At 52.2% G+C, this 19,146-nt stretch overlaps 1 protein-coding gene across 4 annotated transcripts in view; it reads left to right on the forward strand.

Annotated features, from left to right (window-relative positions):
- Positions 1 to 19,146, forward strand: part of MTMR14 (myotubularin related protein 14) — a 44,971-nt gene that overhangs the window by 18,891 nt on the left and 6,934 nt on the right. For all 4 annotated transcript variants that reach the window (XM_010842071.1, XM_010842073.1, XM_010842072.1 and 1 more), the window contains exons 8-17: positions 4,244 to 4,314; positions 4,917 to 4,991; positions 9,691 to 9,757; positions 10,607 to 10,692; positions 10,953 to 11,029; positions 11,267 to 11,303; positions 13,680 to 13,750; positions 14,688 to 14,746; positions 14,916 to 15,054; positions 15,783 to 15,962. In XM_010842071.1, coding sequence (XP_010840373.1) covers positions 4,244 to 4,314; positions 4,917 to 4,991; positions 9,691 to 9,757; positions 10,607 to 10,692; positions 10,953 to 11,029; positions 11,267 to 11,303; positions 13,680 to 13,750; positions 14,688 to 14,746; positions 14,916 to 15,054; positions 15,783 to 15,962 — 862 coding nt within the window. The remainder of the gene's footprint in view (positions 1 to 4,243; positions 4,315 to 4,916; positions 4,992 to 9,690; positions 9,758 to 10,606; positions 10,693 to 10,952; positions 11,030 to 11,266; positions 11,304 to 13,679; positions 13,751 to 14,687; positions 14,747 to 14,915; positions 15,055 to 15,782; positions 15,963 to 19,146) is intronic.

A 19,146-nucleotide genomic window follows, 5' to 3' on the forward strand; every position in this document is an offset into this window, starting at 1 on the left:
GCCAGTCCCAGGTTTTCTCAAGCATCATGGAAGTCGGTGAGGCTTAGCTCAGGGTCTTGTCGGTTTAGGTGAAGTCAGGTTGATCAGCGTGCTCTGTGCCACTAACTTGCTGTTCTTGGGGTCAGCCGCCAGTCGTGCCCTGCTGGCTGTTACTGTGGTGACGTAAGCACTCTGTCCTCAGTTGCACGTGGTTGGTGGCCTTGCCACGTTGCAGAGCGATGTGGTGAGCACGCAGTTGGCTACATGTGTCTCTGGCACAGACTGTATGCAGTCTGTAGCCAGGGCAGTGTTCTGTGCACTGCATGGGTCCATTGGTAGCATTGTAGCCGTCTAGCAACACCTGCTTGTTCAGGGAGGTATGAGAGCCCTAATCTCAGTGCCAGACTTTGTGAACAGATGGCAAAAAGTGAGCTCGTCCTTAAAACCTCTCTCCTGCTCCGCAACACTAGCCCTGCCTTCAGTCCTGTGCTGGATCTTGTCTCTTCATCTTGGAGCCATGGGGCCAATGGCAAGAGCAGACTGGTGACCCCAGGTTGCTGTCGAGCCATGAGGCCTTCTCTTTAGAAGCTCAGGTTCATCTGGTGCCTGGTGGGCAGAGGGTATCATCATTGTGAGCCGGTGGCACCTGAACTACGACCCCCGGTGGCCTGGCTGTCTCACTTTGGCCTCCATCAGGGACTCTCCTTTCTAATCTCTGCCAGCTCAGCATTTGGTGGTTTGTAGGGCTGGGCGTGCATCTCAGCCGCAGCACCATGTCCTTGAACAAGTCCCCTAACCCTTCCGAGGATAAATGAGGATAACACTGTTTATTTCTGGGTGATGTGCCAGGTCCAGCCCTGACAGGTGCTCGCTGTCACTGGGCCAAGTGATGGGTGCGTGGGAGGAAAGGCTTGTTTTGGCCAGATGCTGAACCGTTACAGTGATGCCTGGGCTCAGCAACATCAGAGCTGTCAAGAAGATGTCCCACCTGGGGGTCTGCATGAGGGCTTCCATAGTGTAGTTTTCAGTTTGGTTTTCAGACCAGGCTCCCCACTCTCAGGGGATGCTTTGGGGTCTGCAGACTGAAGTACTCTGCCTAATGGGAGAGCTCTGTATTGGCTGAGGACCCAGGTGTCAGCTTTCTGTATTAGTATTCAGGTTCTCAATAGGATTTGGTTTACAAAAATTGTTTTGTGCCAGAACAGTGGCACAATATCCTTTCTGCTGTCATTGGGCAACTTGTTATAAGACTCCTGAAACTAACACCGTTTGACCCAGTTATTCATTAGGCTGTAATCCAGCCAGCCTGGGCCTGCAGATGTTCATCATGTGAGTTTTATTTTTTTGGCCACACAGCATGTTATTTCCCCAAGCAGATTGAACCCGTGCCCCTGCATTGGAAGGCAGAGTCTTAACCACTGGACCACCAAGGGAGGTCCTTCATCACGTCCATTTATACCCAGCGAAACATGGGTAATATTTTCATTAATCAGAATAAGGATTACGTAAATAACGGCACAGCCACCCATAGTATTGTAGAATGAGATATTTCACAGTCATAGAAAAATGCTTAAGGTGCTAATAATAAGTACTATACAAAATGAAATAGTAAAATCTCAAGTGTGTGAGAGGAAAAGTGCTTATACAAAGGATAAGAAAGAAATATGCCAAAATGGTAAGATGATACTATCTATCTCTGAATTTTTTTCCCTGTTCTTCCTAGAATATCATGGACTGGATCTGATAGTCGTGTGTGTGTTGAGGGGAGAGTAAGGGGGGGTGGGTAATCAATAAAAATTCAGAAGCCTGGGGTGGAGGAGATGCCATGTGAGGGCACAGGAGAAGCAGCTTTTACTTCCTGTGCTTATGTTCTTGAATTTCTTCACCTGCCTGTATTACTTCATAACAAAATTAACATTAGCCAGACCAAGTCCTAAAATGCACTCTGCTGCCGTTTCGGGAGTCTCCTTTGAGCCCTCTGATGAGTTTGAAGCCCAGACAGGAACTGTGGTGGTATCAGTTCTCTGTCAGACTAACTTAGGCTTCGACTGGCCCTTGAAAATGAGAAGTGTTCTGGGAGCACTTCCCTCAGGCCCCAAAATAGAGGGGGCTGAAAACTCCCCAGCACAAGTCTAATTTGTTTCCTTCTCGAGTGAGCGCCTGCTCTCACTTCACTTTTGGTGCCATCCCTTTGCCTCTCAACAGGCTCAGAAGCCCGTTGAGGTAATGAATGTCAGGCCTTGCCCTGGGTATCAAGGTTGTTTTAATTCCCTCCATTTTTCACAGTCTATTGCTTCTGTATCACACGCTGCTCAGAGCTGGGCCTGGAGCCTGCGGTGTTGATTGGAGTGCTTGAGTCTGAGAAAGCAGAGCACTTCACAGGAGCTCTGAGGAATAATTGGTGTCTCTTCTAAACCTGGGCTGATAAGCTCAGGGCCTCTGTCTGATATTTATATTTCTTCTTTCTCCCAGTGAGGCACCTAGGAATAGGCTGAAGTGTTAGGGCCGAGTATTGTGTCCTGACTTCCCGTCTACAGAGGGGCCTGGGGACTTAGAGTGAAGGAGGGCAGAGGTGGGGGGTGGATAAGAGCCACGTCTCCAGGACACAGGGGCTCAGTCTCTAGACTTTCCCCCACCAGAGGAACCTTTCCTTTGTTCCCAGGAGTGACCTCAGGCTGAGCGTGGCCCGAGGAGCTAGAGAGTCCCATGGGAATGTTGATGGCCTGTGGCTACCTTGACAGAATTCAGGCAGTTGTTCTGTTGTCTTTGGGGACTTCCGCAGTCTTGGACCTGTGGCCAAAGGCTTGTGTCCTTCAGAGTTTGTGTTGGCTCCGGCAGAGGACCTGAGAGGAATGTAGGAAGCTCTCCGCCAACCCCCCGGCCCTGGCCGTCCTGGCCGTGTGGTGAGGGCAGGCCTCGTTCCGCCTGGATCGAGCTGCAGGGCTGCGCTGGGTCTCTTGCTTCGGCTTCAGCAGGAAGGTGGCACCGGTATGCTGTCTCCTGAGGGCCGTCAGTGCTCTGCCAGCTGTTTTCTGTGTATTATTTCATCTCGTCCTTAACCACTTGACAAATGAGAAAGTCAAGGCTGAGAGACGTTCACTTGTTCACGGTCACAGAGCTGAGCTAAAGGCTGAGGTTTGAGGCTGGGAACGTTGGCAGGGCCCTTTTCACTCGTTTTCCCTTGGTTCCTGAGGTCTTACCTTGGTGGTGTTTCTTACAGCGTTTCACTTGTCGAGATGGGCGTGTGTCTGGAGCACCTGTCCCGTTCACTGCCCACGGTCCTTTCCTGCATGTTACAGTGCTCAGTCCTCACTGAAAGCCTGTGGGGCTGCTATAGGCAGACCTCGTTTTACTGCTCTTTGATTTATTACTCTTTACATTTTACATCTTTTATAAATTGGATGTTTGTGGGAACCCTGCATCAAGTCTGTTGGTACCATTTTTCCAACATTTGTTTACTTGATGTCTCTGTGTCCCATTTTGATAGCTTTCATAGTACTTCAAAATTTTTCATCATTACTACACTTGTTATGGTAATGTGTGATCAGCAATCTTTGACTTAACTGTTCCAACTCATTGTAGGCTTAGATTTTGGTCAGCAATTTTAAGGAATAAAGCTTTTTTTTTTTGGCCACACCACGTGCCTTGTAGGTTCTTGGTTCCCCAACCAGGTGTTGAACCGGGCCCACAGCAGTACTCTTGAGCCTTAGCCACTGAACCTCCAGGAAATTCCCTCAAGTATTTTTTATATTTAAGATATATTGGTTTTTTAAGACATCATGTAATCTCACATTTAATAAACTGTAATATAGTATAAGCCTGACTTTAATATGTACTGGGAAACCAAAAGATTTGCATGGCTTGCGTTATTGCAGTATTTGCTTTATTGGAGTAGTAGCAGGGTGATCTTATGTGACTGGATAAGTTGCTGAGAACGTGCTGCCAGGGTTCAAATTGTACGTCACGCTTTTGTTCTCTGATTGTTGGCACTTCAGGGGCATATAGAACAGAGGAACCTGAAATGAAAGGAGAGGTGACCAGCAACCAGTGAGCACAGATGGGGAGAGAGAGAGGCATGCAGGCAGGCGGTACCTCATCAGGAAGGGTCGTGACTAGAAACCGGAGGAGCGCTGGAGGTGCCTGCCCGCCCAGTCCAGTCCCCACTCGTGTCAGCTGGTGGCCACTTTCGTCCTCCAGCGCCCAGGGGCGTCTCAGGACACTGGGCCAGGAAGAGCGGTGGTGTAACTCTGCCCTTCTTTTCCAGGCTGTGAATTTTTCAAGGAATATAAGGATCGGGATTACATGGCTGAAGGGCTCATTTTTAACTGGAAGCAGGTATGAACAGTACCACTTGTCAGCTTGGGTCTTCTGTTCCTTTGTGAAGGGAAACCAGCTAGAAAATTTTGAGGGGAAAACAGCTACCCTTTTCGTTTCTTTTCTCTTCCCTGAATGAGTCTCATTTTTTTCCTCTCCCTCTTCTCATTAGATATACATGTTTAAACTCTTATCACATACTGTTTTCTCTCCCCCTTTTAGTTTCTCCCTTTCTTTAAAAAAGTTTTCAGGGACGAGGTAGGAGAAATGCTTTGTCTTTGCTCCACCACCTCCTGTGGGAAGAAGGGGCAGCCTTCTGGTCCTCCCCAGTGGGTGGGAGCAGCCCAGGAGCTGCTGGAGGCTGAATCTAATCCATCACCTCCGTCTCAGCAGCAAACACTCAAATGGCCAATTGAAAAACTCCACTTGGCAACAATATCTGGTCCCTTTGATTTTTTAAGCTTTCCCTCTCAGGGTGGCACAGGCATCTGGCTCAGAGAAGGCGAGCACTGTCAGGGGGACACCCTGCCTGCCCATGATAGCCGCAACTTCAGGGCCTCCGCCTGTCACCATAGCGTCTCCTGGTGGCCAGCCTGTGTCTCACAGTGTCTTTCTGTCCCCAGGACTACGTCGATGCCCCTCTGAGCATCCCTGACTTCCTGACTTGCTCTCTGAATATTGACTGGAGCCAGTATCAGGTGAGGGGACCCCTGGTGCCCAACCCACAAGCCCCTCGGGCAGAGGTCTGAAGGCCTGGCTCGCCTCCAACCTCTGACAGCCTAGGAAAGGAGGAGCTGCTAGTCTCTCTGACTCTCCTGATTTGCTCTTGGCCCAGAAAGTCAAAGCTTTCTGAACATGACTCACTGAAAGATTTGCATCCACCAGGGGGTTCTGTTTCCAGAGGAGGACTGCGTGGAGTTTGCTTTTCCGGCTCTGGGACTTAGTGACTTTCTTCATTTTACCTTTTAAATGCGTGTTCCATCAGAGGAAGTGCAGCGCTCCCTGACCTAATTTTCTCATAGAGACCTGAAAATTATTTCCATTGTACATCTCTCTTGTTACTGTCTGCCGTGGAAGGGGCGCCAGTCTTACTGGATGAACCCATCTGTCTACCACGTCTGGCCCACACTGTACAAGCCCGTGGCCCATTAACAGTCTCCTTGCCACCTGCTTCAGCCAGGACAGGGAGCCTCATTCTGCCCACTGCCTTCCCCACGCCTATTCCCTCTGCCTGGCTGGCCCCCCCCGCCCCAGGCTCCTTTTGTCTGGCTGACACCCTGCCTTCAGGGTTTGGCTTGAGTGTCCATTCTAAGAAGACTTGCCCGATGTGCCTCCTGTCCCCATCCCTGGGAAGTTGGATGCTTGTGTTACATTCCCATTAATCCCTGGGCGTGTCTTTCTTGGAGTTTTCCACTGAGCTCTAGTTACTGATTTATAATTGAGCTGCTTCCCCATCTTCTGTAGACTGAACACCAGGAGGATGGGGAACCATGGCTTGTGCATCCTAGAACTGAAAATGGCCTGGAGCCAGAAGGCTGAGCCACTGAATACCTAGAAAACATCCTGCTTCCGTCCTCTTTTCATCTGCCCCTGGGTCTGGACAGTTCCCATTCAGCCTTGAGATCTCCCTCTCCCAGAGGCCCAGCACCCTCTGTTACGCAGCTCTGTGTTCCAGTATCACCTTGGACTTTGTTATCCTAGTAGCAGAGGGTCTGTAAAGGCAGAGGCCATGCTTACCCTGTTTTTTTCTTGTACGTGTGCCCCCGGACACAAGGCAGATGCTACATAACTATTGGCATGAGCCAGTTATAGGGGTTTTGGGTCTTCTCTGTGTAGGTGTTTTTGCAAGAGAGGGGACTTAAGAACGAGAGCTGATAGGTTGTTTGTTGTGTCCCAGAAAGGTGGAACAGGCTGAGGAGCCTTGTTCCCTACTGTCAGGCCCCAGTCTGTCCCCAGACAGGTGGCACAGCCAGAGAAAGCGGCAGGCCTCCTCCTGAATCCGTTGTGTGCAGAGCCCTCAAGTAGGCTCCACCCAGCCACCACCGCTCTCTCTGCTGGACCGTTCTTTGCCCTTGTGCATACAGATCTGAGAACCACTTCCTCACCAAATTCCCTATAACTGTACATCAATGCTGTCAACTATGTTGATAGTATTGATGCTGCCAAGGAAGTCTGTCTCTTTGGGAAGGATCCCTTGTGTGTGAGGAGTTGTGTTTAGTGGATAGAGGCCCTGGGTGTGAGCTCCTTCGGCTGTTCTCACGGGGCTCTGTGACCTTGAGCAAGTGACCTCACTTCCCTCTGAAAGCAGAATTGACAGCACCTGTTTCAGAGTTGTGGTGAGGTTCAGATACGATCACTGCATGAAAGTGTCCTGTTAACGGAAATGCCGGACCAACTTAGTGATGATTGCGGGGAAGTCCTGGCTTACTAACTTGGGAGTGAGCACTCATAAAGCCCCGGGCACGAGGGTAGGGGGCAGGGCCTCCCCCAGCTCTGCCTGCTCTCTGGTGTTGCTCAGCCAGTTGGCCTCACTGCGCTTTGCTGTCCTCTTCCTCAGCCAGGTATGAGCTTGGTCCTTTCAGCCCCTGCACTGACTCTTCAGCTCCCAGGCCCGTCCACCCGTCACCACTCCCTTCACCCTCTGCCGGGTCACCCAGGCCTGGGGCTCTGGGCCAGGCCTCACTTGGCGATCCACATCTACAGTCTTTCCCAAGTGTCCAGTCATGTGCACACCTGAAAGTCAAGCTGCCCAAAATGGAATTGTCAAAACCCACAGCACCCCCAGGCCTTCCACCATTTACCCAGATGCTCAAACTCAGAATGTTGGGGATGGAGGCTCTTATCCCTCACTTGATGGCTAGTTCCCGTCAGTTCTCTAAGTCTCTGCCCCAGGGATTTTCTCCAGTCCTTCCTGCTTCCGTCTCATGTCACTGGCCTAATACAGGCTACCATCATCTAAGGGCTGAGAGTGGGGCCACACTGAGGGGCAGCCAACTGGAAGTAAGGAACCTAAGCATATGAACAGGGCCTGGCAGAGAGCAGTACTTAGGTAACGGGCCAAGATTGTCATTGTCACTCCATCCTTCCACATTCCATCTGACTTTTCCTGTTATCCTCAGAAGTCCAAGGACCCTCACATGGCTCGAGCTCATTCTGGTGACTCATTGGCTGTGCCCTCCCTCTCCTCCAGCCACCCTGGCCGTCTTCCCTAGAGAAGATGCTCTGCAACTTTGCACGTGCTGTTCTCTATGCCAGAAACACTGGTTGCTTCCCTTAAACCCTTTTCTCACATGCATGTCACCATCTCTTAAAAGCCTTACCTAATGGTCCCCGAGGATCAGGCTAGGCTCATCTCCCCTTACATGGTTCCACAGCATCTTACAGGGCTTCTTTTAGTCAGCACGCCTGCAGCAGTTCACTTTGCCTTCCGTTCCCTGCAGCCGCGAGAGCTTGGGTTGTTCACTGCTGTGTGTTCACTGCTGTGTCCCAGGGCCAGGCCCACAGTGGTGTTCACTGCAGTGTTCCCAGCGCGCAAGGAGCAGTGCTGCCCTCTGAGTAGCCGAATGGAATCCCCTAGAGCTCTGCTCTTTGATTCTGTGCCCAAAGACCCCTTCCAGTGGCTGCTTCTCCTCACACAGATCCCTGACCATGAACAGGCAGTGAGGGAACTTTCCAAAGGGTACCTCCTAGTCCCTAAGCACTAAGCCTTATAGATGCAGAGCCCTCATTGGACTTGATCTAGGAGAAGAGACAACACATAATTGTCATCTGCATAGAAAGAGTATTGGCCAGTGGCTACAGAAGAAGACTGTATGTAGATAATGGGGCTGGGCCTTTGAAGGATGAGTAAGAATTTGCCGGCCAGGGGAGACTACTCCAGGCATACAAATGTAAGCCAGATATGTAGTACTTGGCTCTGCACCCGGAGGCTTTTTCACGGCACACATGGGGTGAATCAGAAATGAGTGTAGATTTTCATGCATTTCCAGGGTCCTCTTCACATTCTGTACTCTCCTTAGACATTCGTTTCCTCACTCTCGTATCTGAGGAAATAGACATCACAGTGTAGCGTGTGACTGACCACAGGCCTGGGTCCAGACCCCAGCGCAGCTTAGCTGTGTGACCTCGGGCTTCCGCCAACCAGTGCTCCCCAGGCTGTGGTTCCTGCCCCCCTCCCCCAGGTGCCATGGCCAGTAGCGTCTGCTGCCGCTTCCTGGTCATTCGTGTCCCCTTCAAACAGCTGCTGTGGTTGGGGGGCCCAGCAGGCTCATCCTTGGTGGCCCCCTGCCCTCTCCTGGCTGCCGCAGCCCTCCCCCAACCCTTCCAACCACTCTGCGCATCTGCTGCGAGTCTCCTGCTTCTCCTGCTCTTTCTCCCCTGGGACTCACAATGAGGAGGAAATCTGTGGACAGTGGTGTATCTGACACGTTGAACCAGACAAGCAGAGAGACCCCCAAGCTGCCATGGGTAATAACTTTATTAATGTGGTGCTGTAGCAGCTTTCTCTGGAGCCACTGAAAGTGGGTCAGGACTCTCCAGGGTCTGTGGGAGGGTCAGGTAAATGAGCCTGTTTTAAATTCCTGGGAAAACCATTCCAATTACAGGTGCTGTGTTCACCCTCCCTGTGGGAGCACTCTTTCTTGCTGGCATTCACCACGGCCTCTCTGCACAGTCCAGACACTGAGAAGCAGTTGTGTTGAGAGACTGTCCCCAGCTCGGTGGGGCGGGGGCCACAGAACTGGGTCAGGCCCCTCCGTGGAGTTCCAGACTCCAAAGTGGGCTGTTTCTCAGAGTGTCTAGTTTAGCCCTTTTGCTTGGGCTAGAACAGAGGTTCCGATCTCTAAGAAGTTTTTGCTTATTTTTTTATCTCCTACCTCATGGATCTCCTGTTTTAAAAGTTTTGTCTGCCAGACTGCATTTGTTATTCATCGAAAGACAGTATAGTGAGTAGCAGTAAAGAAGCGATTGATGAGAAGGTTGATATTTTCCTTAGTTTCTCTGATATAACGGCAGATGAAGTAGCTCTTGCTGTTTGATGACAATGGCCACAGGCTTGAGGTTCTTTGTTGACTTCTGTTAACTCCCTGGACAGCTGTGCTTGGAGCCCGGGACACACAGGAGGTTAATATCCAGCTGTTGCTAGTGGGTGTGGGGGTGTGGGTTGCCCGGGCCTCTGCATGGCTCCCCTTCCTAGCTCTCACTTCGGGTGAGAGCGCACCCGGGTGGGCGGTGGGCCCGTGGGAAAGGGTGCAGGGACATGTGGGGAGTGAAGTCACAGAGAATCTGGGGTACTTTTTGCCCCAAAATAACTTACTGGTCTTTTATTTTTTAAATATTGTATAAATTCCCATTATGAGTTAAATACCTATTCCTGGAATCCTTTTTCTTTTCCAACAGAGTTGGGACCTGGTGCAACAAACACAAAACTACCTGAAACTGCTGCTTTCCATAATTAACAATGACGGTGAGTCCGCCTCGGCCTGCCTCAAGCCAGTGGATGTTCGGGGTGTTCCCAGGTCTTGACAGCACCTGTGTGTGATTATTGGAGCCTTTTGCTCTATGGGAGAAGGATATGGGGATTCGCTCATCATTGGCGGATTTATTCCATGTTCTCAAAACCCTAGAAAACAAAATTATGAACTTCCTACAATCTGAAGCACACACAGGGTGTTCCTACACTGGCTCAGCTGGCCTTTGAGCTTTGAACCTCAGCCTTTTGTGTGGGGCTGCAGTGGCCTCTTCCGGTTCAGAAAGTTGAGAGAAAGTCAGCCTTGGCTTCTTCTTGGTCACACACAAGCCCATGGCAGGCCTCTTCTCTGGATGGTGCTCCAGCTGGTTTGACTTTTGGTTGAATAAGCCCATGACGCGCAGTGTCCTGGGGCAGTCTGACTCTGATTGCTCCTTATCAGTTAGGACTTGTGTGAGGTTGCACTTGCTTGAACAATATAACCAAGAAGGCCCAAGAGCAGAGCCAGGAGACAAATAGCGGAAACTGTCTCTCCTTGTCTCATATCCACTGTTTAGTTAGCTCAAAACCGGCAGTCATTTCAGACTTGTCTCCTGCCACCTTAAATCCTCCAGAAGAGAGACACAGTCTCTGTCCCAGAGCTCACACTCATTGTCTCCATTTGGGTCAAGTGCCCATCCTTAAACTGTGGCGGGCTGGGTGGGACATCCCCTGTCTGCCCCTGGAGCTAGACTGTGGTTCTGGGGTAGCCTGGATCTCACCCTAGACCTGGGTGGTAGCACATCCCCTTCTCATCAGCCTGTGTTTGCTTTTCTCCTGGGCCACCTGTCCTGTGTTGCTGCGTAGACGACAGCGGGCTGCTGGTACACTGTATCTCAGGCTGGGACCGGACCCCTCTCTTCATCTCTCTCCTGCGCCTTTCCTTGTGGGCTGTGAGTACACATGGGCTGGGCTGGGGGTCAGGGAGCCTTCAGAGGCCCTTCCAGGGTCTACCCTTGGGGAGCTCTGAGCCTGTCTCCAGAAGCAGAGAGGATTTGGCATGAGGGACCTCAGGTGTCCAGAGCAGAAGTTGTAAAGTTTGACCCTGTTCCTGGGCTGTGGGGCAGCCTGGTTGTTGGGGTTCTATGGGTGTGGTTCAGCCCCTGAGGCCAGGAGGGGGCCTCTCTCTCTGATCTGGACACGTCTCTTCCAGGACGGGCTCATCCACACGTCCCTGAAGCCCGCTGAGATCCTCTACCTCACAGTGGCCTACGACTGGTTCCTCTTTGGGTGAGCCTTCGGGGGACGGACAGCAGGCTGTGGGGTGGGGGCAGTGCCTCAGAACCAAGTGTGTGCGTGGGTGTGGGGGCTCCTGTGACAGGGTTGAAGGTAAAGACAGTCCCACCCCCTTGGGAAGACAGGAGGCGCTGGTCAGGCCCCCCGAGGCTGTGGGGCCGGTGCCATGGGCTCTCCCCGTTCTCCTGCCTGCGAACTGCTGGCTTTGACTTCCTTGCCTTCTTGTTTCAGGCACATGTTGGTAGATCGACTCAGCAAGGGAGAGGAGGTGGGTACTGCTCACAGTCGGCGAGCACGTGTCAGGGCTCCGCAAGCTCTGGCTCCTGTACTCCCAAGAGGGACAGGATGACGGTCGGTTTGGCATCCACACTTTGGGGCAGTTCTTTGCCTGGTGTGTGCTGGGGCTGGGCAGCGGGGCAGGAAGAAATCCAGCCCAGCAGCCCCCACACTGCACCTTAGTCCCCTGCTCTCTCAGGAAGGACACTTACCTGTGACCTTCCTGTGTCAGTCCTCCTCCCCTCTTTCTCTGCCATCCTTTTTATGGCTGACCTTGTTTTCTGCACTCAGCTTTGGAAGCAATTCACAAGTCGTTCCTGTGCCCCTCACCCTTACAGCTGAAACCCAGAAGCTCTTCCCTGTCCTCTGTCCTCATCACACCCACTTGGCGACTTCAAGCCCTAGGGCCGTCCGTGCAGGCAGAGGCCTGCCTGCCCCTCACCACCAGCCCAGGCCAAGTCAGGGGCCCTGGGGCCCCTTCCTGTCTGGGCACTGTCCCTCCTTCCTCCTCTCTGCCCTGTCCATACAGCATCCTTTTTGTAGCCTTCGCCTTGTTACTCTTTTTTCAGCCTGTTTTCCCTACACGCAGACTTAGAGTCAGACTTAAGTGTGAACCCTAGTCATGCCACTTATACCTGGGTGATCTTGGAAAGTGTGATTAACCTTGAGTCTCCTGGTGTCCATCCTGCCGCCTCACAAGGAGAACGAGTCCAGATGCCCAGCGTGGGAGTTGCACGCAGTGCTGTCTCTTTCTCCACACCCCCACCCCCCATTTTCCTGAAGCATCCTCCTCCCTTCCTGAGGCTGCCTCTTTCTGGGATCTTATCTTATGCCTTCTTCTTTTGTTCCTCCCTCTCAGCTGCTCCTCTCCCCTTGCAAATCTCTTCTGAGCACTTAGCACATCTGCCAGAACTGCAGAGCTTATAAGCCTGTTCCTCAGAGGCCTCCGTGAACTCTGTCAGAGGCGGTGACTTTGGCACGGAAAGCTGCACACACAGTCCCTTTGCAGCCTCTCGTTTTGAGACTTGCCAGGTGCTGATGCCCCAGGACCTACTGCCCGCCCACCGCCATGCTGTCCCCCACCCCCCGAGGCAGGCCAGGTTTCACCTCAGAGACTGGGCGGGAGATGCAGCTGAGCCCAGTGGGTTCTGGATTCAAACCCTGGCCATGTCTCAGTATAAACAAGAGGGTCTCCTCAGCCAGGAGGGCGGGCAGAAGGTGGGCTTTTCTCTTAGCCCCCCCTTCTCTCCCTCCCACTTCACACACTCAAGATACCGATACTTTAAAAACATGCAAAAGGCTAGGACCTGTTAAACAGCATTCTGTACCCTTCCTTTGCTTTTGAGATTCTCCGAGCACATTAGCATATTAAAATCTGAAAAGTCTGTAATGAAGACATCTGTTTCATTTTATCTAACAGGGAATTCCCTGGCAGTCCAGTGGTTAGAACTCTGTGTTCAGAACTCCATGCCTTCATTGCTGAGGGCCCAGGTTCAATCCTTGGTCAGGGAACTAAAATCCCACAAGCCAAAAAAAAAGGAATTTTGTAACCAAGTTTTCAAACTGAACTGACCTTGGCGCTCTCCCTCCTCTTTTTGAGGAGATCTTACCAGGCTCTGGGATACTCTGTAGGTGTTTCTCCCAAGTGAGGGGTGGATGGACCACACCTTTCAGAATCACTGCAGAGACAGAGCATCGTGTGCACTTCGCAGAGGCCCGATGGACATGGGTGCTGGCTGGAAGGAAAGAGCGTTTGCCCACAGAGACGAGGATGTGGATGTGGGGCCAGAATTCAGGGCCTCCCCTTGCCTTGGCCTGTCTCAGACTTCATACTGACCCTGATCTCTGAGCAGTGCAGTCTCTGGGCCTGAACCACACTGTTTCTGGGTATTTCCCGTACGAAATCTGATTCCTTACCTTTCTGTGGTGTTCCTGCTGTGTCTTGCCTCCAGATCCTCTCTCTCCCAGCTGTCCTTCCCTGTGACCCTCTCTCCATGGTGTTCTCAGGAAAGACTGAGAGGAAGAAGTGGCTGTTATCTTCATCCTTTTCAGTAGCTTGAGAACACATGTGTGGAACTTGAAGATGGTTTGAAACATCCCTGGCTTACCCTCGTGCGTTCTCAGGAAGGAAACATAGTCCTTTCCTTCCTTGCCCAGCCCCGCATGCCTGCCTGAACTGCTACGCCCTCTCTGGCACCCATTCTGCTTCCACACCAGAATATCTGACAGGGTCCCCAGAGCGGGGCTGCTGTCTGGCAGAGGTGACCAGGGTCACTGGCTGCCCTCTCCTGGGAGTCTAGCCACTTAGATCCTTCTCCCTGGGGAAGACTATCTTCTCATATGTGCTGCTTTTTGGTCTGTTTCTTAGATTTTTTTCTTCTGCTTCAATTTTTTGAAGCATATCATCTCTGAAGAGTTCTCTGCTCTGAAGACACAGAGGTAAGGAGAGACCTGCTCTTGCTGGAAGGCAGGTGCACTGGGAGGGGCCGTGCTAGGGCAGGTGGTCTCGCTTGCTGTCTTCTCCCCACCCTGCCTCCCTGCATGTTGGGCAGGCTGACCTTCCGTCCCTGCCTTCCCTCTGAGGGCAGATAGGGGTAATTGGAGAGGGCCAGAGGGTGAAATGGCACCCCACTCCAGTACTCTTGCCTGGAAAATCCCATGGACAGAGGAGCCTGGTAGGCTGCAGTCCATGCTAAGGGTCAGACACGACTGAGCGACTTCACTTTCACTTTTCACTTTCATGCATTGGAGAAGGAAATGGCAACCCACTCCAGTGTTCTTGCCTGAAGAATCCCAGGGACGGGAAAGCCTGGTGGGCTGCGGTCTATGGGGTCGCACAGAGTCCGACATGACTGAAGCGACTTAGCAGCAGCAGCAGAGGGTGAAGAGGCTCATCTTGTGACTAGGGGTGCAGGGCACATTGCTAGAGGGAAGGGATGGGGAGACCCCCAAACTGCCCTTGCCACCACCTCCAAGGCCAAAGTTCTCCTCCCTGAGTTGCTACAGAGGTATGTCTGTGCAGCCCCCCACCACAGAGCAGCCTGCTCCCAGTTTGGCACACATAGGGGTCTTGGCCGAGTGATGCTTTAGGGCTCCTGTGAGGATTGGTGTCTGTGCCGTGTTCCCTCACCTTCCAAATCCAGGCCCCTAATGTGTTGAGCCAGACTTGACCTCTGAGGGACCATGCTGACGGGCAGGAAGCAGGCTTTGCTGGCCTCCCTGAAGTGGGCCTTGGCCTTTTGCAACAGGCTAGGTAGGACCTGTCTCCATGAGTTTCCACTGAGTTGGAGCTTCTTTTCCGGGTGGGCAGCATAGTGGGAGACAAAGGATACTCCCAGTCCAATCTGGAGCTCACTGTTCTGGCTTCTGTTTATAGGAGGAAGAGTTTGCCAGCTCGGGATGCAGGCTTCACTGTGGAAGATATCTGCATGCTGAGTGAGTCATGGGCCCCGGCAGACTTCCTCTGTGCATCTTTCTGAGTATGGACCACATAGAGATTGTTTGTTCTAGAAACTTCTCTCTCCATTTGTATGGTGTAGAAGAGGTGGGGAATCGCTCATAGGAGAAGATAATATGCTGACTGATGGTCCTGGCCTCTTTTCAGGGCGGAAGGACCGTGGCAGCACCACCAGCCTTGGCAGTGACTTCTCTCTAGTCATGGAGAGCTCCCCAGGAGCCGCCGGGAGCTTCACCTATGAGACCGTGGAGCTGGTCCCTGCAGGAGCACAGACTCAGGCAGCTTGGTGAGGGCCAGGCTGGAACTGAGCTTGCTAACAGCTGGGAGCCAGGGCTCCAGCTCCAGGGAGCCCCAGGAACAAAGGGGCCCCAACAGTAGGCTTAAGAGCTCAGCTACCTGCCCTGCTGTCTCTACTGGGCCTCAGAGGCCAGCCATCTGGTTGGGGAGGGATGCTGCCATGCTGGCCCAAGAGCATCAAGGGCCAGTGCTCCCTGTGGGACAAAGGAAGAAGCTGCAGGGCTGGGCAGACAGGGTGGGGTGAGGGGAGGGTATTAAAGGGACTTCATGGGGGCACTCCCTTGTATCAATTGCCAGGGAGGTGGGGCCAAGCTTAGAAAAAGAAAAAAGTACTGAGTACGAAATGATGGTTGCGGATCGGGAGCTTGTTTGAGGGTCAGCTCCTTTGAGAATCAGATGACTTTTCTCCCTGGACAAAGGGCTCGAGATTTTGTACAACACTTGGAGGGAGGGGCAGTCCTTAAAACTGTTAGTTCAGAATCTGTTGCCCAGCATGTGCACTGAGGCCAGCAGGTCAGTGTGTTTGAACGCCATAGTCCCTCTGTGAAGACCCAGCTCTCGCTGCCTATAGCCAAGCCCAGGGGAGTGGTGAGCGTGCCCACTCCCATGTGGCATTTTTCTGGTGGAAGTAAAAACTAGACCCAGAGACTCAGCTCAGGTGAGCAGAGGGTGGGCCTGAGGTGGCCCTTCACCAGCAGCCCTGTCTTCCCACCACAGGAGGAAGAGCCACTCCTCCTCTCCACAGAGCATGCTCTGGAACCGGCCACAGCCCTCCGAGGACCGCCTGCCTCCCCACCAGGGACTGGTAGAAGCCAAGTCCTCCAGCTCCTCGTCCTCGAACCATTCTGACAACTTTTTCAGGATGGGTAGCAGTCCCCTGGAGGTCCCCAAGCCCAGGTGAGGAGCTCCAAAGTCCTTCCCTCTTGATAAGACTGGAGCTTGGGATTCCAGGGCATGCGGCCTGGTAGGTGGTATATCCAGGAGACCAGAGGGGATCAACAGACTTGCAGGCTCACCCACTGTTTGGAGGTACAGAGTGAAAGCAGGTTCACAGAGCAGTCTGAGAGCCCTCCTTCCTGGAACGCTGGCCGATGTGGACTCGAGAAGGTGGAGCAGTTGTGATGTGATGGGCAGGGAGTCGGGGCTGCCACCACCTGCTGCCTTTGCCAGGTCTCAGCCCCTGAGAATGCCACATTCTGATTAAAGAGATGGAGCTGGATCCTCTGGAGTTGCTTCTGGTTCTCCCATTCCTTGTCTGAATTGGTGGGGCATGGAAGAGAAAGGCTAGTAGGGAGTCAGGCTAGATGTGTGTGGCTGGGGTAAACCTCACAAGACTGTACACCCGGCAGGAGAGCAACTCAGCTAGGACGGACAGGTGGGCCTGGAATGTGCTGCAGAAATCATGTTTCTCTGGTGAGATTAAAGCTGAGCACTGGGCAGGTTTAGGATTGAGGGATGGCCTGGCATTTGGGGAAAGGATTTCCTCACTGACCTCATACCTTCCAAGTCATACAGCCAGGGAAGAAATCCTGTGATTTATTTTTGTTTTCTAAAGCCTTGAGAATGTCTAGTCCTTCTGGAAAGAACAAAGCAGTGTGTGACTGAAGAGGTCCTTAACAAATGCCAGGGAGAAAAGACCTTTAGCAGAAAGATCATAAGTGTTGAAGTCCACTCCAGATTCAAGCCCAGCTCTGTCAGATTTTCCAGAATTTCAGGTCTCCTTGTAGCAGACATGTTACCAAAGAGGAAACTGAGCCCAAAGGTGGCAAACTTACTATATAAGGAAAGACCTGAAACTTTGGAAAATCTTCCTTCGCCATCCTCTGGTTTTCCCTTTCTGGGCAAAGACAGGCAATGGAGGAAAGTGGGGAAGAGCGCCCTCCCCTCGCAGACTGAGCGGGTCAGCTCTAGGCGAGTAGGAGCTGCACTGTCCAGAGGGGTCACTTGAAGGTGAGCCCTTCAATTCCGAGCACTGCCATGTCTGCCAGTGCTATAGCTGAGTCTGGTAAGCAAAGGCCACAACCCCTCTGTCCCCACGGGTTGGTGGAGGCAGCTGAGCAGAGGTGGCACCCAGCAGATAAGCCCCCTAGCTGTGCTTGCGCACATCCTTGGTGCCGCCCCATGTCCATGTCAGCTTTCCTCAGGGCTGCTCTGGGGCTGCCGTGGCACCGCGTGACCGTCACTCTTGCGGGCTGGAGCTCCTGTTCACCATCCCTCCTTTTCTGCCTGTGCAACATTGCTGGACAACTGGGAAGGAAACCAGAAGATTCCCCTAGTCTCCTGGGTCCTCCTGGTCTTAAGTGTCCAATTGTTAGGGCTCCCTACTGAGGCAGCACCCCACCACTCACCTTAGCTCTTAATCATTTTCTTCTTCCTGACATTCATTCCAATTTTGTGATCATTTCCCTCTGTCTCCCCGGTGGTTTTCCACCTGCACTGGGCTCAAATGCTATGGCTGGTCCAGGATGGTCAGAAGGCTGAGGAGGATTGGGAGTGTCCTTCTGAACTTGGGACTGTGTGAGCTGGGGCCTGGTGGAGGAGGCTGGAATCACTGAACCAAAATGGGGCACAAGGCCTTGGAGAGGCATGGGGTGGACTGCTGTGTGGTTTCTGATGGTTCTGCTGGGCTGTTCTGGCAGTACTTGCTTGTAGCCAGGCTGGACTGGCTACAGGCTGGCTAGGAGACAGGGTTCCAGATTGGATGCTTGTTTGCCAGGGGTTTTGAAAGACGAGATTCTGATTTAGAGCATTCTAATTATAATTATGTATCTCCATTAACATTAAAATTAATTTAGTCCTTCTTATCTTAAAGTGCCTGAGGGATTCTGTCATTAGCTTTCCTGCTACTCTTAGGAAACAATAACCAATCAGCTTTTTGATGCAGCGGGAGGAACTGTGTGGAAAGCTATGTGTGACAGCCAGAATTCCCCTAATAATATGAATTCTCTGGGTTTCATATGCTGCAGAGTCCTAAATTCTACGAGTGTATCTCTTTTTTTTTTAAATTTTTAATTGGAGGATAATTACAGTGTTGTGTTGGTTTCTCCCATACTACCATGTGTGAATCAGCCATAAGTGTACACTGGGCTGAGCTCCCTGTGTGATACAGCAGCTTGCCACTAGCTACCTATTTTACATATGGTAATGTCTGTGTTTCAGTGTTACTCTCTCAGTTCATCCCACCCTCTCCTCCCCACCCACCCCCCACCATGTCCATATTAGCATATCTCGTTTAAGGTAGGACTGCTGGCAAAGAAAGCAATGGCACCCCACTCCAGGACTGTCGCCTGGAAAATCCCATGGATGGAGGAGCCTGGTGGGCTGCAGTCCATGGGGTCGCTAAGAGTCGGGCGCAACTGAGCAAGTTCACTTTCACTTTTCACTTTCATGCATTGGAGAAGGCAATGGCAACCCACTCCAGTGTTCTTGCCTGGAGAATCCCAGGGACAGGGGAGCCTGGTGGGCTGCTGTCTGTGGGGTCGCACAGAGTCGGACGTGACTGAAGCAACTTAGCAGCAGCAGCATCTGGCAAAAAAATTGGGGGAGCTTTGTCCAAAGTTAAGAAATAGGTGTCGGGTTAGAAAGAAGGTTCTGTGGGGTGCTGATTCTTAAAGTTCCAACCCCATACCCCTGGCAAGACTGGTGGCCCTTTTGTGTCCTTAGTTGTCACTACAGTAGCTTCTGAGTTGTGTTTCTGGACCACTGTTAAATCTCTCATCATCTGCAGGGCTGGGCTGGGAAGAGGCAGGACGCCTCCCTGAGGCCTGGTCAGTAAGGTGCCCCTCTCCGTATGGTCTTGGTCTCTGCTCCAGGGTCAGACATCTTGGGGGCTGGGGATTTCTAACATTGTACATGCCTGGAGTGGGAGGATGCTATCGCTGAGCCCAGCTGGAGGCCAAGCTGCCTGAAGAACAGATGAACTTGTCTGAGGGACATCCAGCAGCCTGGTTGAATAGCTGAGTGACAACATAGGCACCAACTCTGCTGCCCAGATAGCTGCTCCTCCCCCACCTTTCCCCACCTACTGACTACTTGTTGTTACAAGCCATGTGCTGTGTCCCGGGCTGTGTTTAATGAGGCA

This window comes from Bison bison, unplaced genomic scaffold, assembly GCF_000754665.1.
Source record: "Bison bison bison isolate TAMUID 2011002044 unplaced genomic scaffold, Bison_UMD1.0 scf7180017864171, whole genome shotgun sequence".
Lineage (NCBI taxonomy): Eukaryota > Metazoa > Chordata > Mammalia > Artiodactyla > Bovidae > Bison > Bison bison.